Genomic DNA, 25,684 nt, shown 5'->3' with positions numbered 1-25,684 from the left:
ACGGGGTCTCGCTCTTGCTCAGGCTGGTTTTGAACTCCTGACCTTGAGCAATCCGCCCGCCTCGGCCTCCCAAGAGCTAGGATTACAGGCGTGAGCCACAGCGCCCGGCCTTCACCATTAAAAATTGCGTTGCAGATGAACAGTTAATAACATGGAAAAATGATCACAGTGTACTGTTAGGTGAAAAAAAGTTGGCTATGAAGGGTATATACAATATAATCTCAATTTTAGAAAAAATATATAGAAAGACTATACTATGCACTTTTCACAATATGCACGCATTACTTTACAATTTAAACAAACCCTATGTATTATCTATAGCAGACACACACAGAGTTTCGGATGTGTGGCATCATCCCACTTCCTTATAGTGGCCTGGTTTCGTATGGGGAATAACCTCCCTCCTGAGGAAGGCGATTTGGGCTACCCATCTCTCATCCACCTCTCACTTGCGGAAGCCAAGAGGCTCTGGGTACTGCAAGAATGGTGGCTTTTTCCGAGGACGGCCCTAGTGTCCTGCCAGCACTGTCGGCAGGGAAGTGCATGGGGCTGATTTTGTGACCCTGCTTACAGCTTCTGGACTCAGGGACTTCCTTGTTCCCTGCCCTTTCCCAAGACTGACCTTTCTCCTTCTAAAGTGTTCGTGAGCCCCTGTTAGCTCATGAACTAACCAGCCAGTCAGTCCTTCTCTGCTTATCCAGAATCTATTTTGCTGTTTGCAACCAAAAACTCTTATTAATAAGTTATTTTTAATAACTGGCAAATAAATAAAGCAAGGGACACTTCAGGTAACAGCAGCTATGGAGACATTCTTTGCAGGAGTGGTCCAAACCTGGGTGAGTCTAAGAGGGTTTGGAAGAAATGCTAAATGACCTGGCTGTGGCCACAGGATGCCAAGCATCTGGTTGGAAACTGGGAAAATGCATCACATTAATTAAACATTAATCAATTAATTAATCATTTTTCAATTTTAGGTGTTCCCAGATATACAGTTGTTTGATATGATGTGACATTCGATGATTGTTATTCTTTGATTTTTGTGATTTGAATTTATTTAGAATTTAGAATACTGTGAAGGAAATGTTAAACTAAAATGAACAAAGACCTTAAAGCACAGTACTAATTAATCACACATATACTAGCTAGTAGGTATGAAAGCTACTCCTGTATTTTGCAATATGAGACCATAGGCCTGTAGCTCTTCACTTTTAAAACTTGACCCCAAGAGAGCAACATAAGTTGTAGCTTTGTTGCCATGCTCTAACAATTCGTCTGTATTTAATCTTGGTAGCACGACAACTTTTCAGAAGTTTTCTTTGCACCATCGGCCATTAAAAATGATTACTGCTTTGATACAAGCAAGCTTACCAGATAGTCACACTGCCTCAGTTTTGTCTTTATAATATTTCAGGAGTGTCAACTTCTGAAACCTCTTAGCTTGCCTCCTGAATTATTGTGCCAGTTTTCTCTCACTCTCATGGAAACATACCCTCCAAATGGGAGTCTGACCGAAGATTTGGACAAGTCCTGACACCTAAGAGAACACAGCACATGTAACAGGCAATAGTTATCCAGCTTTCTGGAAACACATTCCTCTAAATGTGATTTTTACTTATTGTGCAGCATCTCATAATTTGCAATCAGTGTTCTAAAGGCCAGTATGAAAATTAAATGTTACACAATTTTATTTTAAATCCATGCTTCTCACATTGTAATGTGCACATGAACTACTGAGGGACTTTGATGAAATGCAGGTGACGATTAGCAGGGGTTCTGGATGTATGGTGCCGCATGACACATATTCCCAAGCTAAGGCCTGAGACGGCTCAGGAAATGGTCAGTTTGCTCACAAACCTGCAGTTTGGGCGCGGCTTGGCGGGGACAGCTGGCCCCACACGGGCTGCGCGGGAAATTCTGCGCTAAGGGTACTGAGTGGCTGGGAGCCGCAGCCATCTGAAGGCTCTACTCAAGTGTGGTGGCTGTTGCCAATTGTTGGCTGAGACCCCAGGTGGGGCTCTTGACCCCACACCCCACAGGTGTCCTCTGATGGGGGTGCGTGGCTTCCTTCCGGTGTGGCGGCTGGGCTCCAGCATGCGTCCCAGCAGAGCAAGGGGCAGTGCGCGGCGTGTGTCCGACCTGGCCTCAGATGCCGCGCAGCGACGTTTCGGGCAGGGCAGCCGTGAAGGTCTGCTGAGGGCTAGGGGCAGGGGATGGGCCCCATCGCCTAAGGGAAGGAGTCCTGACGTCACACTGTCAGAGCGTGAGGGAAGGAACATCGCCTTGTGCCACATCTGGAGAAATGCTGTATGCCACGGTCAGTCTGGAGGGGCCTGAGACTCTGCCATTTCTAACTTCCCCTGGCACCAGTGCTGCAGGTGCTGGGCTCACACTGTGAGTAGCAAGAGTCTAGGTCGCTCAACAAAGTCAAAATTCTATCTATAAAGATATTTTGGGCCCGGGCGCGGTGGCTCACGCCTGTAATGCTAGCACTCTGGGAGATCGAGGTAGGATTACTTGAGGTCAGGAATTCAAGACCAACCTCAGCAAGAGCAAGACTCCGCCTCTACTAAAAATAGAAAGAAATTAATTGAGCAACATAAAAATATGTAGAAAACATTAGCCGGGCATGGTGGCGCGTACCTGTAGTCCCAGCTACTCGGGAGGCTGAGGCAGAAGGACTGCTTGAGCCCAGGAGTTTGAGGTTGCTGTGAGCTAGGCTGACGCCACGGCACTCACTCTAGCCTGGGCAACAAAGTGAGACTCTGTCTCAAAAAAAAAAAAAAAGATATTTGCAAAAGTGTAATACAATACCGCTCTGGCGCTCACCGGCCGCGACGCCCGCCCGCGCCGCGCTCACAGTCCCCGCGACAGCGACAGTCCGCGCTCACAGTCCCCGCGACAGTCCGCGCTCACAGTCCCCGCGACAGTCCCCGCGACAGTCTGCGCTCACAGTCCCCGCGACAGTCCGCGCTCACAGTCCCCGCGACAGTCCCCGCGACAGTCTGCGCTCACAGTCCCCGCGACAGTCCGCGCTCACAGTCCCCGCGACAGTCCCCGCAACAGTCACCGCGACAGTCCGCGCTCACAGTCCCCGCGACAGTCCCCGCGACAGTCCGCGCTCACAGTCCACGCGACAGTCCCCGCGACAGTCCGCGCTCACAGTCCCCGCGACAGTCCCCGCGACAGTCCGCGCTCACAGTCCACGCGACAGTCCCCGCTACGCAGCGACCACGAGCGAGTCCGGTCTGCTGTCTGAGACGAGGGAAGCTTGACCGCGCTGGAAGCGGTTGTACCTCACAGGCAGCTTTGCTTGTCCTGTGAATCAGAACAGGTAACATACGCATACATGTTTCCATCACGCTATTTATTTATTTTTGAGACAGAGTCTCGCTTTGTTTCCCAGGCTAGAGTGAGTGCCCTGGCGTCAGCCTAGCTCACAGCAACCTCAAACTCCTGGGCTCAAGCGATCCTCCTGCCTCAGCCTCCCGAGTAGCTGGGACTACAGGCATGTGCCACCATGCCCGGCTAATTTTTCTATATATTTTTAGTTGGCCAATTAATTTCTTTCTATTTTTAGTAAAGACAGGGTGTCGCTGTTGCTCAGGCTGGTCTTGAACTCCTGACTTTGAGCGATCCTCCCGCCTCGGCCTCCCAGAGTGCTGGGATGACAGGGTTGGGCCACTGCGCCCGGCCCCTCCTGTGTACTTCAATCATCTCCAATTTGGGTATGGTACCCAACACAATGGAAATGCTATGTAACCAATTAGCATGCAGTAATTTTATCTTTTTTATTGGCGTGTTGTTACTTTTTATTGTTTCCCCACCCAGATATTGTCAGTCTCGAGTTGGCGGCAGCCGCAGCACGGACTGTGCAGCCGGGCGGCCGGCTGCTCCTTCGCGCCGGAGGGGCGCTGCGGGCTTGCGCGCACGTGGAGGGGCGGCTGTGAAGGTCTGATTTAAAGAGACCCTTCACGCTTCAGCGCCTGGAACCCTAGAAAGGACCGCTCAGCATCACAGAGTGAGAGGGCCGCGAGCCCGAGCCGCACCGCGAGGTTTCCGAGTGGCCACGCGCTGTCCGCAGCTGAGCGGGCAGGACTCCAGGCGACGCGGCCCCGCGCGTCGCGGCTGCAACCCAGCAATCTGGAGCCTCGTCTCCTCGCCCCGCGCCCGCCCTCCGCGCAGCCACGCCGCCCTCCGCCCGCCCCCCGCCGCGCAGCCCCGCCGCCCTCCGCGCAGCCCCGCCGCCCTCCGCCCAGCCACGCCGCCCTCCGCCCGCCCCCCGCCGCGCAGCCCCGCCGCCCTCCGCGCAGCCCCGCCGCCCTCCGCCCGCCGCCCGCCGCGCAGCCACGCCGCCCTCCGCCCGCCCCCCGCCGCGCAGCCACGCCGCCCTCCGCCCTCCGCCCGCCGCGCAGCCACGCCGCCCTCCGCCCGCCCCCCGCCGCACAGCCACGCCGCCCTCCGCCCGCCCCCCGCCGCGCAGCCACGCCGCCCTCCGCCCGCCGCCCTCCGCGCAGCCCCGCCGCCCTCCGCCCGCCCCCCGCCGCACAGCCACGCCGCCCTCCGCCCGCCGCCCTCCGCGCAGCCACGCCGCCCTCCGCCCGCCCCCCGCCGCGCAGCCACGCCGCCCTCCGCCCGCCGCCCTCCGCGCAGCCCCGCCGCCCTCCGCCCGCCCCCCGCCGCACAGCCACGCCGCCCTCCGCCCGCCGCCCGCCGCGCAGCCACGCCGCCCTCCGCCCGCCCCCCGCCGCGCAGCCACGCCGCCCTCCGCCCTCCGCGCAGCCACGCCGCCCTCCGCCCGCCGCCCAGCCACGCCGCCGCTGGGCCGGTCCGCGCTGCCGCGACGACGACGCGCCGGCCGGAGCCCTGCTAGCCCGTGGCGGCCTCCCCTGCCGCGCCCGTTGCGCCGGCGCGCGTCTCGGGACACGTCTCGGCGGCTCACAGGCTCCCGTCTGGACTGGCGCCCCTTTATGCTGTGGCCGTGGTGACTCCCTTCTGTTGTCGGGTCCTTCATTGTTTTCTTGTTTTTGCGACAGGCTCATGTGGCCCAGGCCGCGCGCCGCTGTGCTCGCGGGCTCTGAACCCCTCCTTGGGCGTCCCGGCCTTCCCCTTCCGTAGTTCAAGCCCTCAGTTTGGTTGAGTAGAAGCTTCCCCATAAGAGTACGTAAAAAGTAAAGTTGTTTTTTTTTTTTTTTTGAGACAGAGTCTTGCTTTGTTATCCAGGCTAGAGTGAGTGCCATGGCGTCAGCCTAGCTCACAGCAGCCTCAAACTCCTGGGCTCAAGCAATCCTCCTGCCTCAGCCTCCCAAGTAGCTGGGACTACAGGCATGCGCCACCACGCCCAGCTAATTTTTTCTATATATATCAGTTGGCCAATTAATTTCTTTTCTATTTATAGTAGAGATGGGGTGTCGCTCTTGCTCAGGCTGGTTTCGAACTCCTGACCTCGATCGATCCGCCCGCCTCGGCCTCCCAGAGAGGTAGGAAAAGGTAAAATTTTTGAGAGCTGATAGGTATGCAAACTTTTTTATTCTATCTACCCTTACACCAATTGAAGCTGGAGATAATTTTCCCTCAGAAGTTTAAAGGTATTGATTTATTTTTTTTCTAATTTCTGGTGTTATTTGATGCATTTAGATTCTCAGTCCTTCATATGAATATTTTTTTGTTTTTGTTTTTATTTCAGGGTATTCTTTGTACTGAAATTCATAACCTACCTTAGTGTGGGTCTATTTTCCTCTATTGTGCTGGGCATTAGAAACTGATGGTTTTCAGTTAAATTTTCTTAGATTATTTCACTAATGATTTCCTCTCCTCTGTTTCTTCTGTTCTCTCTTTGTGAGTTGCTTGTTATTTAGACGAGGCCCTTTTTCTGGTCTTTTCTTTGCTACTTTCCAACTGTTCTTTTTGTACAATTTAGTGAGTGATTTCCTCAACTTCATCTTTTAACCATTCTATTGAGTTTTTATTTTCTATTTTCATTTTTAAAATTTTATATTCTGAATATTCCTTTTTTTAATGGAGAAAATTTTTTTACTGTTTCAAAATTCGAGGATATTAGTGGCAGTTCTTTAACAATGTTTTCTTCTCCCTGCATAGTCCCAGTTTCTTCCATACTTAGTCGTGGGGTTTTGTGTTTGCTTTATTTGGTTGTTTTGATCCTACCTTTCCCCCTAGAGCCTACCTCCAGCGCCCTAGAGCCTACCTCCAGCGCCCTAGAGCCTACCTCCAGCGCCCTAGAGCCTACCTCCAGCGCCCTAGAGCCTCCTCCAGCGCCCTAGAGCCTCCTCCAGCGCCCTAGAGCCTCCTCCAGCGCCCTAGAGCCTCCTCCAGCGCCCTAGAGCCTACTCCAGCGCCCTAGAGCCTACTCCAGCGCCCTAGAGCCTACTCCAGCGCCCTAGAGCCTACCTCCAGCGCCCTAGAGCCTACCTCCAGCGCCCTAGAGCCTCCTCCAGCGCCCTAGAGCCTACCTCCAGCGCCCTAGAGCCTACCTCCAGCGCCCTAGAGCCTACCTCCAGCGCCCTAGAGCCTCCTCCAGTGCCCTAGAGCCTTCCTCCAGCGCCCTAGAGCCTACCTCCAGCGCCCTAGAGCCTACCTCCAGCGCCCTAGAGCCTACCTCCAGCGCCCTAGAGCCTACTCCAGCGCCCTAGAGCCTACTCCAGCGCCCTAGAGCCTACCTCCAGCGCCCTAGAGCCTACCCCAGCGCCCTAGAGCCTACCCCAGCGCCCTAGAGCCTACCTCCAGCGCCCTAGAGCCTACCTCCAGCGCCCTAGAGCCTCCTCCAGCGCCCTAGAGCCTACCTCCAGCGCCCTAGAGCCTACCTCCAGCGCCCTAGAGCCTACCTCCAGCGCGTGGTGCGGCCGTCTGCGCGCGTGTCGGCCGGGCCCCAGAGAAGCGGGCGGGGAGCGGCCGTGCGTGGGAGGGGCTGTGCGTGGGAGCGGCTGTGCGTGGGAGCCGCCGGCGCGTGGGAACGGCCGTGCGTGGGAGCGGCCGTGCGTGGGAGCGGCCGTAAGTGGGAGCGGCCGTAAGTGGGAGCGGCCGTAAGTGGGAGCGGCCGGCGCGTGGGAGCGGCTGTAAGTGGGAGCCGCCGGCGCGTGGGAGCGGCCGTGCGTGGGAGCCGCCGGCGCGTGGGAGCGGCCGTAAGTGGGAGCGGCCGGCGCGTGGGAGCGGCTGTAAGTGGGAGCCGCCGGCGCGTGGGAGCGGCCGTGCGTGGGAGCGGCCGGTGCGTGGGAGCGGCCGTAAGTGGGAGCCGCCGGCGCGTGGGAGCGGCCGTAAGTGGGAGCGGCCGTAAGTGGGAGCGGCCGTAAGTGGGAGCGGCCGTGCGTGGGAGCGGCCGTGCGTGGGAGCGGCCGTGCGTGGGAGCGGTCGTAAGTGGGAGCGGTCGTAAGTGGGAGCGGTCGTAAGTGGGAGCCGCCGGTGCGTGGGAGCGGTCGTAAGTGGGAGCAGCCGTAAGTGGGAGCGGCCGTGCGTGGGAGCGGTCGTAAGTGGGAGCGGCCGTAAGTGGGAGCGGCCGTAAGTGGGAGCCGCCGGTGCGTGGGAGCGGCCGTGCGTGGGAGCGGCCGTAAGTGGGAGCCGCCGGTGCGTGGGAGCGGCCGTAAGTGGGAGCGGCCGTAAGTGGGAGCCGCCGGTGCGTGGGAGCGGTCGTAAGTGGGAGCGGCCGTAAGTGGGAGCGGCCGTAAGTGGGAGCCGCCGGTGCGTGGGAGCGGCCGTAAGTGGGAGCGGCCGTAAGTGGGAGCCGCCGGTGCGTGGGAGCGGTCGTAAGTGGGAGCGGCCGTGCGTGGGAGCGGCCGTGCGTGGGAGCGGCCGTAAGTGGGAGCGGCCGTAAGTGGGAGCGGCCGTAAGTGGGAGCCGCTGGTGCGTGGGAGCGGCCGTGCGTGGGAGCGGCCGTGCGTGGGAGCGGGCTTTGCTGGCTGTGGGCCTCCGCTTCCTGGGGAACCCCTGGTATCTATCAGCCGTCAGAGTTCTTACAGAAGAGGCTTCTCATCTCCTGGCTGAGCGCGTAACCCTGGCCGCCAGTGTATAGATAGCCAAGTAGGAGGAAAGGGCTGGTTTTAAATATTCTGAATATTTATTTGAGTAAATAAATTATTTAAGTCTGTACTTTCAAATTACCCTCCGTGTCAGTCAAGGTCCAAGAGGATCACCTGTAAATGGATGCAGAGAACGGTAAAGGGTACCCGATGGCTAAGGAAGAGAAACTGAGGTTGGAATAAACTCGGAAAGGGCTCTCCTGCCCCAGGTCAGGACGCAGAGCCGGCTGGAGAAGGTGTGGTCACAGCCCACCACTCAGGTGGCAGTTTGCTGGACTGCCCCAGGTGAGAGCTGAGCACAGTCGCCAGGCAAGCGGCCTGGCGACCGTGCACCTGTGGGTGCATCAGGCCGACCCTGGCCAGCGGGGCGCATGGCTGGGACTGGCAAGAAGGAAACACACTGCTGGGGCGTGGGCGGGCGAGGCTGGCGCCCTCCTGCAGGAGACGGGCAGGGAGTGCAGCCGCCTCTGGCAAGTGGAAACACGTCTGTCTCCAGGCCGTCTGTGAGCTGCGGCTGAGGGCCAGGCTCAGAGGGGGTCAGACTTCAGGAGAAGCAGTCGCAGTCTGGGGCCAGGGCTCCGAGGGATTTGGGCTCTGGATCCCAGCTGGGGCTGAGCCCCACTGGATAGCCCCCACTGTGCCACTGACAACCAGATAGAAATATGAAACAGCCAACTGAAGCATGCCAGAGCCAAGAAAAGATGCCCCTTTCTCTTGCACTTGACAATGCAAAGGGGGAAAATCAGAGGGCCCTGCGCCATTACCACAGAGCAGGCAATTGTGCCAGTTGGCGAGGGCTGATGTGAGAAACAGGCTGGCTGGCTCAAACAACAGAACTTGATTGTCTTACAGTTCTGGAGGCTACAAGTCCAAAATTAAGGTCTTGGCAGGATGGACTCCTTCTGAGGGCTGTGAGGGAAGGTTCTGTTCCAGGCCTCTCTCAGCCTGTAGATGGCCATCTTCTCCCTTTGTCTCTTCATAACATCTTTCCTCCATGCATGGCTCTGTGTCCAAACTTCCCCACATGAGGGCACTAGTCATTTTGGATTAGGGCCCCCCCTGATGACTGCACTGGAACCTGACTTCAGGAGTCATCGGATTGGGTCCCCAGAAGAAAGGACCTTGCAACAACAAAGCAAGCACAGACCACAACTCCCCCAGTCCCACCCCCAAAAGAATTATGGCCATTTACTCAGGTCACCAGAAACTGGAGAAAGGGGAACACCCAACTATTTTGAGGGCCGTTGGATCCAAGGTCTGAGTTGACGGCCTCCTGAAGCATCATCGTGGCGGGAGCACGTTGGGGCAGGGAGTGCCGGCCGAGGTATAAATGTACAGGTCACATGCAAGTGCTCACATTACACCTGCACTCTCAGCCTGGGCAACACAAGACACAGTCTCTACAAAAACATTTTTTAAAAAATTAGCTGGGCATAGTGACAGGCACTTGTAGTCCCAGCTACTTGGGAGGTTGAGGCAGGAGGATCCTTGAGCCCAGGAGTTGGAGGCTACAGTGAGCTGTGATCTCACCACTGTGATCTCACCACTGTGTCTGGGCGACAGAGTGAGAGCTTGTCTCTAATACAAAGAAAAAAAAGAAAAAGAAATAAAAACTGCATGTGTTCTTGTGTATCCATCTGGTGTTCACTATTTCCTTGTTTCTGTACATGTAACTCAAAATGACATACTCAGCAATTGGTGTGAACCCTGACGTCACATCTTTGGCCTGTGGGATACAGGCCATCCCGTATAGTAACGATGGCCAAACAGAAACCTCTGTTCAGAATCAACGTAGCGTACAATTTTGCCCTGGGGCTACATTAACTCTCTGCTGTAATATGGTCTGAAGATATTTGGGCATCTCACCGTTAAGCTCATGGAGCTAGATGAGCCCAAAGGGGCTAGCAAGCTGGAGGCCCTGTCAAGACACCTGGTCTAGAGTATAGGGGATAAACCTTATGAAGACTCAGGCACCATCCACAGCAATAGGATTTTTATGAATCCAGTAGTCAGGGTGTGCCAAAATATCTTTCCAAAGAATAGTAAAAGACAAATCCTTGCTTCTTGTTGCTCCTACATGAAGCAAAAAGCCTGGCGTGCCTCTGGGTTCTGGTAACAGCGTATTCCACACCCAGCAATACTGGCCTGCCCTTGTACCAGCGGATATAAATGCTGCTGGTTTTAGGTGGAGTCTAGACTAGGAAAGGGCTGTGCAGCAAACACAGTGGAGGTGTAAGCAGCCCTGTCACTAGAGGCATTAGTAATGGTGGTGGGAAAAGATGCCGAGTGTGGCTGTGATGACGCCCAATGGCAAATCACAACGGGAGCTCCTGAGGTTCTGGAGCAAGGCCATGACATCTGCAGTGAATTCTATGCTTTTGAGAAAATAATTTCTAGTTCTGGACCCTAATAGAGATGGAGCACCTATGTCCACATTTTCCCACAGAACCTAGTGACCGTGCACTTGGAACTGCCATCAAGAGCAGGGTTTTGTCAAACCTGCCATGTGAAAAGGTCAATAGTATGTCCAGGAGCAAGCATGGGCAAGACCAGAGGGCACAAGCCAGCTGTAAGAGCAGCCTGCCAGACCCCGGCCTCGCCCCCACTGCTGCAACAGCTCTGCTTGCTCAACGCACACCTCCAGCATGTGGGGGCCCACTGTGATGAGCTGTTGGAGGAAAAAGCCCAAGTTTCTTTCCTGGATGAGTTGGCTTGGGATATGGATTCAAGCCATATATGGATGGCAGCCTCACTCCAGTGTAGTCTTGAGGGACAGTGGCAAGGGCAGACTTCTGGTTTCCAGTCCAACATAGTTTGGAAGTCATTATTCCCATCCCACAAGAAAAAGCTGAGAAGAAAATCAACAGCTCTTCTTAGATCAGAGAATTGAGGTCACAGGGCAAACCACTGTCCCCAAAAGTGGAGACAGGTGAATACAGAGAATCAAAGCTTACTGGAGCAGAAGCCCAGATGATTTTAAGAACTAATAGGCCCAGTGCTGGAGCCAGAACTGAGTTCCTTTTACCCAGTACATTATGTCCAGCTTTCAGCAAAAAATCACAAGACATTGAAGAGACAGAGCAAGCATCAGAACCACACTCAGACAATGGCAGAGATTTTAGTTATCTTCAGACCAGGTATTTAAAATAACTATGACTAATATGCTAAGATTTCTAATGGAAAAATGTGGACAACATGCAAGAACAGATGGGTAATGTAAGCAGAGAAGTGCAAACTCTACGAATCAAAAGAAAATGCTAGAATAAAAAACACTAACAAAAATGAAGAATGCTGTGGATGGGCTCATCAATAGAATGGACAAGGCTGAGGAAAAGAATCAGTGTGCTTGAAGTTATGTCAAGAGAAACTTCCACAACTGAATTGCAAAGAGAAAAAAAGAATGAAAAAAGATGGGATCGAATATCCAAAATTGGAGAAAGGAAAAAAATATTTTGAAGCAATCACAACTGAGAACTTCCCCAAATTGACAGATCTCAAACTATAGATCCAGGAAGCCCAGAGAAGACTAAGTAGGATGATACCAAAAAAATATCGATACCTAGGCATATTATATTCAAACTGCAGAAAATTAGAGAAAATTGTAGAAAACATTCCTTTTATGCCTAGTTTGTTGAGGAATTGTTATCACAAAGCATGCTGCATTTAATCAAATACATTTTCTGCATCTATAATGATATGATTTTCGTTTTACATTTTGCTTATGTTGGTGAATCACATTTACTGACTTGCATATGTTGAACCACCCTTATCCTTGGGATAAAATCCACTTGATCATGGTGTATTATCTTTTTGATGTGCCATTGGATTCAGTTTGCTAGTATTTTTGTTCAGGATTTTTGCATCTGTGTTCATCAGTGATTGGTTTGTATTTTTCTTTGTAGAGACAGGGTCTCACAATGTTGCCCAGGCTGGTCTCAAACTCCTGGCCTCAAGCAATCCTCCTGCTTCAGCCTCCCAAAGTGCTGGGCTTATAGGTGTGAGCCACCACAACTGGCTCTGTAGTTCCTTCTTTCTTTCTCTTTCTTTTGAGACAGAGTTTCACTTTGTTGCCCAGGCTAGAGTGAGTGCCGTGGCGTCAGCCTAGCTCACAGCAACCTCAAACTCCTGGGCTCAAGCAATCCTCCTGCCTCAGCCTCCCGAGTAGCTGGAAGATACTCATACTGGCTTTGTACAATGAATTAGGAAGGATTCCCTCCTCCATCTCTTGTAACAGTTTCAGTATGACTGGTACCAGCAGCAACCATTTCTTTATGTAATTTTCTTCCCCCTAACCAATTATATTTGAATATGAAAAATAATTACCCCTTGAACCAAAGTGAAGAAAGTTACTGCCTGCTCTTTGCCCAAAAAGCAATGTAAATGCCTCTTGGCTGCAGTTGTAGAATTCTGCAACTAGATAGAATACAGATTCTGATTAATCTAATGATTTGGTGGTTCTGTTTTTAATGACCATTGCCTCAAAAGTGGTAGAACCAGCTGGGTGTGGTGGCTCACATCTGTGATCCTAGTACTCTGGGAGGCCAAGGCAGGCGGATTGCTCAAGGTCAGGAGTTCCAGACCAGCCTGAGCAAGATGGAGACCCTGTCTCTACTATACATAGAAAGAAATTAATTGGCCAACTAATATATATAGAGAAAAAATTAGCCGGGCATGGTGGCGCATGCCCGTAATCTTAGCTACTTGGGAGGCTGAGGCAGGATTGCTTGACCCCAGGAGTTTGAGGTTGCTGTGAGCTAGGCTGACCCCACAGCACTCACTCTAGCCTGGGCAACAAAGTGAGACTCTGTCTCAAAAAAATATAAAGTGGTAGAACCCCTAAAGGAGTTCTCTATTGCACAAGCACCTGATTATAATAAGAAACAGTAATTTCTCTGGCTATATCAATTATGATAATATATTCATGTCCATCCTCTTATGTTTGCCTGCCTGTACCTAAATCCAAACTGGTTTCTTTACTTGATAAACTTCTTTATTCCTTTTGCGTCCCATTCCTTAGATATGCTGTGATTTTTTTTTTTCCTTTTTAGTTGGTAAAAAACCCTGTTTCCATTCAAATTTCTCCAGGAAAAGAAAAAGTGATTTGCAGGCTTACAGAGCACGCTTAAAATAAAATAACAAAAAACAAAAACGAAATGTACAACTACCTGGTAACCATTGGTAGATGACAGTGAAGTAACTCATTATTTTCAAACTTGCATAAAAGGGGAAAGAGTCCTATCTTTCCTTACAAACTACATCACTGGGTAACCAAATAGCATAAGAGGGAAAGTTTCTCTATTGCAGTTAACAAATAGAGGATGATATAATTATTAATAGAAAACTGCCATTGTGTATGTAACCCCCAACTGATGGATCTAGGCATTGATCATTAATGCCAATAATCCAATGAGACAACTGGACCTTATGTGCCACTGATGGAAGAATACCACCTGGTAAGTAATACTGTCCCCCAACAAAACACAATAAATATCTGAATCTGAATAAGTCTGTGGATCCAAAACAAATTTACAGGAGACACAAAAGCCAGAGGAATATGCTGATATCAAAGGGATGTGATCAGCAAAATGTGGGAAACTCTACAATGCAAATAACTTGTTTTCTTCATAAATTAATTGCAAAGAAAAAAACAGAGATAACGTGGATCGGGACTCTTTGCAATACATGGACTTTTGATTTGAAACATTACCTGTAAGAACTAAAATGTGAATTTATTATGAAATTATTAACTTTTTGATGTGGTAATGGTACTTCTGTTTTAAGTATGTATTTTTATCTACTTATTGAAATATTTATAAAAGAAGCATATGTTCTGTGGGAATGCTTCAAAATAATATTGGGAGGGGCATGAGTGGACGATGGATTAAACTAGATTAGCCATGAATTGATTAATTGTTGAGACTGAATGACTGTTACTTGGGGTTTCATTATGTATTGTCCACTTTTATGTACGATTAAATGTTCCCATGATATTTTAAAAAGATATAAAACACCCCCAACAAAAAAGACATGATCACCACTTGAATTTAGTAAGTCTTTTTTCAGTATCTGAAAAACAAACTTTTTTTTTTTTTTTTTTTTTTGAGACAGAGTCTCGCTTTGTTGCCTAGGCTAGAGTGAGTGCTGTGGCGTCAGCCTAGCTCACAGCAACCTCAAACTCCTGGGCTCAAGCAATCCTGCTGCCTCAGCCTCCCAAGTAGCTGGGACTACAGGCATGTGCCACCATGCCCGGCTAATATTTTTCCTATATATTTTTAGTTGGCCAATTCATTTCTTTCTATTTATAGTAGAGACGGGGTCTCGCTCTTGCTCAGGCTGGTTTCAAACTCCTGACCTCGAGCAATCCGCCCGCCTCGGCCTCCCAGAGAGCTAGGATTACAGGCGTGAGCCACCGCGCCCGGCCTGAAAAACACACTTTAACAGTACTCTTCTTATACTGGTTAATAAAATAATCAGACTTAAATAATGCAGACTACAACACTAAAGTAAAATAACAGGTGAAGAGGAGCAAACCAGAAGAGGGTGTGGGATTAAAAACATACCCACTGGGTACAATGAACACTGTTCTGGTGATGGGCACACCAAAAAGCCTGACTTAAATTATACAAGGTATCCATGTAACAAAAACACTTGTATCCTCTTAATTAGTATTTTGAAATAAAAATAAATAACAGGTGAGACTGTTAATTCATTTCTACCTCTTCAGCCTACATACTTAATACCTCCTGTCCAAAAGCCTGCCAACACATTGGGAAACACAATATCCACGAATGTAATAATGTATCAGTCACTAGGCCGGGCGTGGTGGCTCACGCCTGTAATCCTAGCTCTCTGGGAGGCCAAGGCGGGCGGATTGCTCGAGGTCAGGAGTTCGAAACCAGCCTGAGCAAGAGCGAGACCTCGTCTCTACTATAAATAGAAAGAAATTAATTGGCCAAATAATATATATAGAAAAAATTAGCCGGGCATGGTGGCGCATGCCTGTAGTCCCAGCCACTTGGGAGGCTGAGGCAGAAGGATTGCTTGAGCCCAGGAGTTTGAGGTTGCTGTGAGCTAGGCTGATGCCACGGCACTCATTCTAGCCTAGGCAACAAAGCGAGACTGTCTCAAAAAAAAAAAAAAAAAATGTATCAGTCACTATTCTATCAAAACAGAAGGCTACCCAGTTCTTCATCAAATACGTTTTAAGAAAGCCACTACATTTCAAAAAAATTTTCCTCTTTATTTAAACATACAACACATTTACAGCATGCAGGTTAACTTATATGGCGTCTTCCCAAACCAAGTATCTCTGAATGTGTCTTCAAGCACTGAAAATAAACCAACATATTCCACAGGTAGACTCAGACTCTCTTCTGTAACCTCATGTCAAATGAGTTGAATTAAGCACAAACCGAGAGTTATGCATAGTAGTTTCTTAAGTTAGGCAAATAATTTAATTGATCACCATGAATAAATATTATTCTCTTATTTCATTGAGTTTCTCTTCTGAACCATTTATCAATACCATTCAGAGGAATATTAATATATCCAGTCAAAAAGACACTGCAAATTGAAGTAAGGTCAATATTCTAGATGATCAGATGTTTTCATTTATAAGAGTATAAGTGCTGTGTTTAATGACCTACCACAGCAAAAAGAGCAGTTCGCAGAAAACAAATTTATGAAATTCTTGGTACACTTTAAGAAAGTTTGAAATTATAAATAGAAAAGAACCATTAAGATACTGTATACTCTGAATCACATGCTAGTTACAATTCACTATTTGTTATACAGCACCAATACCCATTATACATCTTATAAGAATGAACTAACATATTCAGACAAAAGAGAAAAAAATTTTGCTTCATTTATGAATATTGCCAAAGCAGCAAGTTTTCATGTGAAAACAAAATGTGTCTATGTGAATGCAGCCAAATGTTTCTCCATTTAGAATACTATCATCATAAAGAAGCTGCAGCACTTTTTTTTGTTTATTGTATTACTTGTATCTTGCTGCACACCAAGATTTCATCTCAATTTTTGGAGTGTTTCTTTTGATCAATCCTAAGGCAACATAATCATTGTAGAGGTTGCACACTACAACAGCAAAGATCAACTGTTAAAAAAATAAATAAATAAATTTATCTTTTAAAAATCAAAATTATTATAAAAGTGGAAATTACAATAGTTAAGGAAATAGAAAAATAAGCCAATTATGATCTGAGTCTTCTGACCATGGCTCCAAATTTAATAATACAAATATCTGTGTATAAAACTTTTTCAAAAAGTTAATTCTGCCAGCCAGATCTTAACACATAGTTTTCCAAGTTTCTCTACTGACCGAATAACCTTAAATCCCCATTCTCTGCGTATTTCTGCTAATACAGTTGCAGTCACCCCCCACCCACCTCTAATGAAGCAAATATTGAAATCTCTTTCCCTATTACTTTTATACTTTCCTAAAATAAACTGCTGACTTAATCATCTGAGGAAAAAGTGGTAAAAATAGGTACACTTTTAGTACTGACTACAAAATTATGGGCTATAGTCAACAAAATAATTTGAGGATTAGCGACTTGCAAACAATTTGCTATTTTTAGACTAAAATAAATAAATTATAGTGTATGATTTAGTGTAGCAGGTAAAAAACATCTCAGGGATTTGAGACCAAAATTTATCTACAAATTTTTAAAAAATCCACCATGTATCTGCCCTATTTCTTCATACTTTTCTCAATTTCCATAGGCTGTAAATTTAGATCAGCCAATAAAGTACTAATAAGATAAAATTATGTTTATTCCTATAATATCTTAATTCATTTCACTACATTAATTAAAGATGAAAAATTAGTATCTAATTCTTATATCAGCTAGCAGGCTCACAACTAAGCAGGGTATTTTCATTCCATCAAGCTGTTGAATACAGAATCAGAAAGAAGAGAATTACAATTCCTTTTCCAAACTCTCTTAAACTGAGATCTGCTTTTGATATTGTAAAATATTTCTATTCAAAACAACTCAGCAATAGACTTTTCATGAGATAACAATTAAGTAGCCTTGCTCAGTCTCAAATGCCTAATTAGGCAGCTGTAAGGTTTCAGTGCTCAAACAATAGTTTTCAGAAGCAAACTTCAGAAATGACACAAATAATTTTAGCCCTGATATCATTTCAAGGGATTTTAAAATACAGTACTGACCTGATATATTTTGTGGGCATGTAGTGTTATAAGTGGCAAAATTTAAGACACTTAACCTAAATGTTCCATTTACCTTACCCTAAAAAAAAAAAAAAAAAAAAAAAGGGAAGACATTTTAATAGGAAAAGAAAAAGAAGAAGCAGTAGCAGCTAAGTGATTTAAACTGAGATTCCTATAAGGTATGGTTAACTTGGCACAGACTAAATTTAAGACAAGAAAGACAAACTGTGTAATAAATAGGGCCACAGTTGTAAACTGTCATTTTCCCCTCCTAAGATGCCAAAACTGCATGCTAGTTGTGTTGGGAAGCAGCAGAGTTTACAAGAAGAGTGGGCGGGAAACAGCTGTACAGGCCAGGTATAATTTATACATTTAAAAAAAAGTTATAATTCTACAACCCCAAGGGGGTAGAGGTTAGTCATTGAATGACTCTTTGATACCATGTCCTCTTCATACTTTGGGTGCTTTTCAACACCTGAAAATGGGAGAAAACACAAAGAGAGAATACATTTAGTTTTACAAAACTCATGCTTGAGATAATTATGAAGAAGAACGAAACAAGTAAATAAAATATCCCAATAGTTTACAAACCTTCTAGCTAATAGCTCTGACCACTTTCCCCAAAATTAAAGAAATGATTTGATTTCTTCTCCTTTTATTTACCTCTTCTACTAAGAACTACTTATGAGCAAGTACAGTGTTTAAAGGAGGCTAAAATAAATTAATTAATTAATTTTAAAAAAAAGGAGGCTAGTCCTTAATATGTTTTTATTCTCCGTAATAAAGCCATGGGTGAGCTGATACATTAATTATATTTGTTTAAAAAGAAAAAGGCTAATCTTTTAACCAGCAGACTGGTCAGTAACATTCTTAAACCAAGGACAACTTGCAATTAGTAGTTACAAAGTAAAGGTGAAAAACAGTGGAAGAATAGGGAAAAAAACCAGTGAAAGAATTCCTATAGTTGTTACCTGAAGCCATCCTTGTATTAACTGCCTATTTACCTATGCATTTAGAAAAACTCAACCTGTTAAACTATTATGCAAGCCAGAAGAACTGGGAACTAAAGGTATCAGTATTATTCACACATTGTAATCCTTTCTAAAAATAAACCCAGTGTTTGGAAATGTTTTTCTTAACAAAAATTTCCTGCAAAGAATTTAACTTTTAGACAATTTATCACATAAGTAGATTGTATTTCCCAATCATGGTTTAAGATTGATTGAAGAATTTTAAAAGTAAGACCTGCTATCCTTTGGACCAGCAATGAAACAAACCTGTAAATAATTATACTTTCATATTATAATTTTCAAGTCTGAAAACCTAGTTTAGCTGGTTCAGCTATTTTTTTCTTTTTTTTTCCTGAGACAGAGTCTCTCTCTGTTGCCCGGGCTATAGTGCAGTGGCATCAGCCTAGTTCATAGCAGCCTCAAACTCCTGGGCTCAAGCGATCCTCCTGCCTCAGCCTCCCGAGTAGCTGTGACTACAGACAGATTCCACAACTAAACTAAAGTACTGTCACTATCAGCTATATTTAACAAAGGCCATGGTCTATCCTCTCTGCAAATGAGATATGAATTCAAAGTTTACATATAAATTTTAACATGAGAAAAATATCCAAAAAAGGATAAACTTTTATGGGTACATATACTTTGAAAATCCCCTTGCGTAGCTCCCAGTTCCAGAAACGTATAAAAAGGCAGCTTGCATCTACATAATACTGTGTGCTGTGTAACATCTTAACTTGTGTAATTCTCAAGAATGATTTCCAGGCCGGGTGCAGTGACTGACGTCTGTAATCCTAGCACTCTGGGAGGCCGAGGAGGGTGGATCGTTTGAGCTCAGGAGTTCGAGACCAGCCTGAGCAAGAGCAAGACCCCATCTTTACCAAAAATATAAAAAATTAGCCGGGGATGTAGTCGCCTGTAGTCCCAGCTACTCAGGAGGCTGAGGCAGGAGGATCGCTTAAGCCCAGGAATTTGAGGTTGCTGTGAGCTAGGTTGACGCCACAGCAGTCTAGCTGGGGCAACAGAGTGAGAGACTCAGTCTCAAAAAAAAAAAAAGAATGATTTCCAGTGACTGGTGCATGCCTGTAGTCCCAGCTACTTGGGAGACTGAGGAAGATCGTTTGAGCCAGCCTAGCAGTTCAAGACCAGCCTGGGCAATATAGTTGAGACCCTGGTAAAAAAAAAAAAAAAAAAAAAAGACTTACATTTTATTAATAAAAGGGGCATCAAAAAGTTATTAGTCACAAGAGAAAAAACACAGAGGCCATCTCTAATAGCCAGGAAAATCAGCTATCTTATTATCTACTGATGTGACCCAATATTAAGCAAATATTACCTCCAACATAGTCTCATCAAAAATGTTTATACTCATTATCTAATCAACTTTTAATTTATTTTTCAATATATAATATAGGGAATAGAAGAAACAGAAGAACAAGGCAACTACACATAAAAGCGATCAATCAGACATATTCAGAGGGTGGCATACACTCAAGATAACTGACCTAGTCTCTTTAATAAGTCAATGTTAGTTAAAGGGGGGGTTATTCTAGATTAAAAGAGACTTAAGGGATTTGCATTAAAAACAAATGTAAGGCCGGGCGCTGTGGCTCACGCCTGTAATCCTAGCTCTTGGGAGGCCGAGGCGGGCGGATTGCTCAAGGTCAGGAGTTCAAAACCAGCCTGAGCAAGAGCGAGACCCCGTCTCTACTATAAATAGAAAGAAATTAATTGGCCAACTGATATATATATATAAAAAAAAAAATTAGCCGGGCATGGTGGCGCATGCCTGTAGTCCCAGCTACCCGGGAGGCTGAGGCAGAAGGATCACTCGAGCCCAGGAGTTTGAGGTTGCTGTGAGCTAGGCTGACGCCACGGCACTCACTCTAGCCTGGGCAACAAAGCGAGACTCTGTCTCAAAAAAAATAAAAAAAAAAAAAAAAAAAAAACAAAAAACAAATGTAAACAGCAGTACTCGATTGTACTCTGGTTTACACAAATCAGGACATTTAAAAACATAGAGAGGCCGGGCGTAGTGGCTCACGCCTGTAATCCTAGCTCTCTGGGAGGCCGAGGCGGGCGGATTGCTCGAGGTCGGGAGTTCAAAACCAGCCTGAGCAAGAGCGAGACCCCGTCTCTACTATAAATAGAAAGAAATTAATTGGCCAACTAAAATATATAGAAAAAATTAGCCAGGCATGGTGGCGCATGCCTGTAGTCCTAGCTACTTGGGAGGCTGAGACAGAAGGATCGCTTGAGCCCAGGAGTTTGAGGTTGCTGTGAGGTAGGCTGACGCCACGGCACTCACTCTAGCCTAGGCAACAAAGCAAGACTCTGTCTCAAAAAAAAAAAAAAAATAGAGAAATCTGAATATAGATTGATATTCAATAATATTAAAAATATTATTTTGTCAGGCATGATAATATTGTGGCTATACAGAAAAATGCTATGTTTTGGAGATTCATTGAATAGTTAAGTCATGAGCCCACAATTTATTTTTATGCTAAAAATATTTTAAAAGGACCATGCACAATGATCACTGAGGTCAAGGAGTTGGAGACCAGCCTGAGCAAAGAGTGAGACTCCATCTCTATTAAAATTAGCTGGATATGGTGGTGTGTGCCTGTAGTCCCAGCTACTCGGGAGGCTGAGGCAGGAGGATCGCTTGAGCCCAGGAGTTTGAGGTTGCTGTGAGCTAGACTGACACCACGGCACTCTAGACCCGGCAATAGACCAAGATTCTGTCTCCAAAAAAAAAAAAGGAGTCAAAATGAGAAAGAAACTAACTCTTAAAAAGTTACTTGCTCAAGTTCATAAAAGTAAAGTAGAAAATCCAGGATTTAAACTTAGATGGAACTCCAAAGTCCATGCCCTTTTAAATCCTATACTGTCTGAACAAAGTATTATACTAAATTGTTGGAAATGTGAATCCTACAAAATATCATTTAATTCTCTACTCAAATTTAGAGGCAGAGGCCGGGCATGGTGGCTCATGCCTGTAATCCTAGCACTCTGGGAGGTGGATCGCTCAAGGTCAGGAGTTCAAAACCAGCCTGACCAAGAGTGAAACCCCGACTCTACTAAAAAAATAGAAAGAAATGAATTGGCCAACTAAAAATATATAGGAAAAAAATTAGCTGGGCATGGCAGCACATGTCTGTAGTCCCAGCTACTTGGGAGGCTGAGGCAGGAGGATTGCTTGAGCCCAGGAGTTTGAGGTTGCTGTGAGCTAGGCTGACGCCACAGCACTCTAGAATGGGCAACAGAGCGAGACTCTGTCTCAAAAAAAAAAAAATTTAGAAGCAGTGTTATACAAACTGTCAAAGTAAAAGTAAGGAAGATTAAAATAAACTGGTTTTAGTATTTGTCAGAAACAGTAACAGTTAACCATTGTATATTTATCTGGCATTTTTCATTTCCAAAACACCTACACATTTGGGACTTCCTGAAGCATTAAAATTTGAGTTTCCACAATATGATGAAACATTAGGTAGCTATTAATCAATCAATCATGTTGTAGAAGAAAATGTTCAGGATGTATTGCTAAGTTTATTTATTCATATTTTAAAGATCAGATCCGCTCTGTTGTCCAGGCTGGAGTGCAGTATCTCAATCATGGCTCACTGTAACCCCGAACTGCTAGGCTCAAGCAATCCTCCCATCTCAGCCTCTCTTGTAGCCGGGACTATAGGCGTGCGCCACCACACCAGGCTAATTAAAAAAAAATTTTTTTGTTGTTGTTGAGACAGGGTCTCAGTACGTTGTTCAGGCTGGTCTTGCACTCCTGGGCTCAAGTGATCCTCCTGTCTTGGCCTCCAGAGGTGCTAGGATTAACGTGTGTGAACCACTGTGCCTGGCCTACTTTGTGATATTTTTTATCCCCTAGAAGGAAGAGATTCATACAAAAAAGAAAAAAGAATAGAAGGAAGAGATTTTACTTGTATAATTAAAAATAAACAAATAAAACTCAGAAATCGGTTAGAAAAATCACCCACAATAGGTAAAAAGGATACAGAGAGATAATTCATTAAAAAAAACCCAAAACATAAATGGGCCAATAAATATATTTAAAAATCCAATTTCAATAATAATGAATAAGATGCTATTTCTGGCCAATTAAATTGGAAACAGAAAATCGATTAATGCTCAATGCTGGCAAAGATGCAACAAAACAGTATCTTTGGCTAATATGCAATTTGGTGCTGTCTTTCTAGAAAGCAATGTGGTAACATGTAGCAAGAGCCTGAAAAATGTTCACACCTCCTTGGGATTCCATTTCTGGGAATCTTCTGGAAAAAATCTAAAAGGTGAGGGAATATAAAAAATGTTTCACATTTCAAATTTCATATACAGAAATCTCAAATATGGGAAAAATTAATGTAATTGAATGTCCAGTAAAAAGCAATGGCTATAAGCCATGGTATATCCATCCATTAGACAGAATACCAAAAGCTATTACAAATGATCCAAAATGTTAGATTTATAAACAGTAACAGAAATGTTAATATACAGTAATTACTATAGTAATAGTTTTACTATAGTAATAAAAATTACTATAGTAATATAGGATGATCTTAACTATAAAAAGCACTAGAAGCAGTCATGTTAAGTTACTTTTTTTTTTTGGAGACAGAGTCTCACTGTCCCCCTCCCCCTAAAATGCAGTGGTGTCATCACAGTTGACTGCAACCTCCAACTCTTGGGCTCAAGTGATCCTCCTGCCTCAGCCTCCCAAATAGCTGGGACTAGAGGCACGTGCCACCATGCTCAGCAAATTTTTCTACATTTTGTAGAGATGAGGGTCTCTCGCTCTTGCTCAAGCTGGTCTTGAACTCCTAACCTAAAGCAATTCTCCTATCTTGGCCTCCCAGAGTGCTACGATTATAGGTGTGAGCCACTATGGCATGAGCCACTGTGCCTGGCTCTAAGTTACTTTCATAATCACTTATATTTAAAAAAATTATGACACCAATTTGAGAATCAAAAAAGTCCAAAAACCTATGTAAGAATCAATAGCTCAACTCTTCCACATATACCTATGAAAATCCAGATGGAAATGACAAACCTGTGTGTATATGTAAATATTTACGCTTGTTTGCCTCCTCCACCTCGTACTGCCACTGGCTGGCTGTTCTGAACGAATGCACCTCCTCCACGAATTGCGCTTGGATGAGTTGGAGAAGCTGCTGGATGCTGCCCAGGACGAATAGGTTTAGCTAGTATGAAAGACAAAGGCTGACTTTAGAAATGAGCTTAACACATGACTGCAATGACTGATGGCCTAGGGCTCCTCTCTTTATTCACCCCAAATAGCCAAATGTTTTGTTTTTCTTTCCTTTTGTTTCTCTCTTTTTCTTTTCAGGTACATCCTTTTTTCCAGGACCTATAAAATCCTTAGCCTCTTAAAAATCTTTTTTCCTGCACCAATGATTATTCTGAAACATGAAATAACTGATGACTTACTTTCTTGCAATTCTTTCCTTTGCTTTAACAATATGGCTGTATGGTTTCTCCTCTCCTTGACCATTCTTGTTTATGTCTCTAGTTCTTATTTATCTTCTTGTCCTGTTAATGTGGTTATTTCTCAATTTCTTTTTTCCTTCCCAACAGGGCCACTCTTTGGTAAGTTAGAAAATAGAGACAGACACACCCTGACAACTCATAAAATTCAGATGTTTTCAACTAAAAGAAAGCATTCAAACTGAGCAAGGAGTACAGGTTTTAATGTGTTCTACTAACCAATCTGTGCAGAATGCCCTCTTCTGGCCATATTCTTTGACCTGACTGCTTCCTTTATGCGATCAACTTCTTGCTGATAACGTTTGCGATCACGAGATGCATTTTCTTTGGCTTCCTTCAGTGCTGACTCCAAAGCTTTCACTCTCTCGGCTGTAGCTCGAAGTCGCTTTTCCAATTTAGGAAGTTCACAGCGAAGATCTGCATTATCACGTACCAACTAAAGGTACACAAAGAAAACAGGATTCTAGCTTTAACAAGAGGATTTAAGAAAGTCTGAACATTTCATAACTGCTCTTCAGAAAAGAATTGCTACCAAAAGTTTTTAATTTAGCTAATTTAATTTGGGCAGAAACATGCTGAAAATACACCCACCCATCCATATCATACATACACATATTTCTTACAAAGATATAATTTAATTTGTTAAGGTGGATTGTTCTTTCCCCTGCTAGGCAAAGACAACAAATTACAACATAGTCCTAGGTTTCTTCGACCAGATAACCAATCTAGGGAATGAATATCCCTTCATATAAACTAAGTACACAGTAAACAAACTTAGCAAGCCCCTTAGTAAGTGCTGAAGAGCTAAAATGTCTTTAACCTTACTCTAGTGCAAACAGTGGGTTTACATTAACAAAGACATACAAGAGTCAAGTGTGTTAAGAAAGTTTATCAGTAACGTAAATCATTCACAAATAGTAATAAAGAATAAGCAAAACGAAACAAAACAAACAAACAAAAACCTAGTAAGCATTATTTAAAAGAAAAACTGAAATGCCTCATCATGTATTTTATACACTGGGCATTAAGTGTAAAAGGACTTCCCAAAAAAGACTGTATTTTAACTGCAAAGACTTGTCTGCCAGAGATTTAAAAATTACTATGAATAAATCAAGAAAATGGATGCTCTTGAAACCCTAAAGAGAAAATAAGAATGCATGTTTTTATTGCTCTTTTGGATAATAAGGTTGTTAAAAATATTAACTCCTCTAAAAGTTACTGGTGGTATTTGTATATAATTGCTTGATAAAATAGTGAAATAGATTCAGGTATAAAAATTCCTTAGAACTCTAAAAGATTAAAATACTTACCACTCAATTTTTGATTCTTACAATGTTGCAGCTATCACAAAATATACTCTTTATTACCTGTTTGTGCACTTTAGTGAGTTGTTCAAGATTATTTTCCAGAAAGGAGATTTTTTGCTTCTGAGCAGCACTGCCTCCAGTATCATCAGAATCAATCTCGGCACTCTGATAAAAGAAGGTTGATGAATACTATAAAAAAATTTGAAGATCAAAAAAGATCTAAGCTTGACTATACAAAAATTGACATGACAATGTAAAATTATTTCATTTATGAAAACATAGAATTACAGGCAGTATGTGCCATTTATACAAATACCCACCCTTTAGTATAGTTACATTACCTTTTTAACTCTGGTAGCCAGGTCCTGAACAAAGAGCTTGCGCAAGTTATGTAAAGTCTGAAGTTCTTTTGCCTTGAATTAAGAACAGCAATATTTTTGGCATTCAGACTTCAAATTTAGGACAACTGAAAGAAACCCACAAAATATTCCCCCATCCTATTTATTTTCATGTTTTTCTTACCACTGTCTCTTCCAAACCCTTCAAGTCTTGTCTTGCTTGTTCTCGTCTATCTTGCATGACCCTATCAATGGAAGAATATATATGTATATTTTCAACTTTGATTCC

General features: G+C 45.1%; 1 protein-coding gene across 1 annotated transcript in view; it reads right to left on the bottom strand.

Moving 5' to 3' along the window:
- Positions 1–15,246: 15,246 nt before the first annotated feature.
- The window catches only part of KIF5B (kinesin family member 5B), a 55,805-nt gene continuing 45,367 nt past the window's right edge, over positions 15,247–25,684 (bottom strand). The window contains exons 21-26 of the mRNA XM_075997511.1: positions 25,580–25,640; positions 25,399–25,470; positions 25,118–25,222; positions 23,970–24,186; positions 23,296–23,446; positions 15,247–17,698 (exon numbers count right to left, since the gene is read on the bottom strand). Coding sequence (XP_075853626.1) covers positions 23,316–23,446; positions 23,970–24,186; positions 25,118–25,222; positions 25,399–25,470; positions 25,580–25,640 — 586 coding nt within the window. The 3' untranslated portion in view covers positions 15,247–17,698; positions 23,296–23,315. The remainder of the gene's footprint in view (positions 17,699–23,295; positions 23,447–23,969; positions 24,187–25,117; positions 25,223–25,398; positions 25,471–25,579; positions 25,641–25,684) is intronic.

This window comes from Microcebus murinus, chromosome 25, assembly GCF_040939455.1.
Source record: "Microcebus murinus isolate Inina chromosome 25, M.murinus_Inina_mat1.0, whole genome shotgun sequence".
Lineage (NCBI taxonomy): Eukaryota > Metazoa > Chordata > Mammalia > Primates > Cheirogaleidae > Microcebus > Microcebus murinus.
This window is presented reverse-complemented; position numbering and strand designations above follow the sequence as displayed.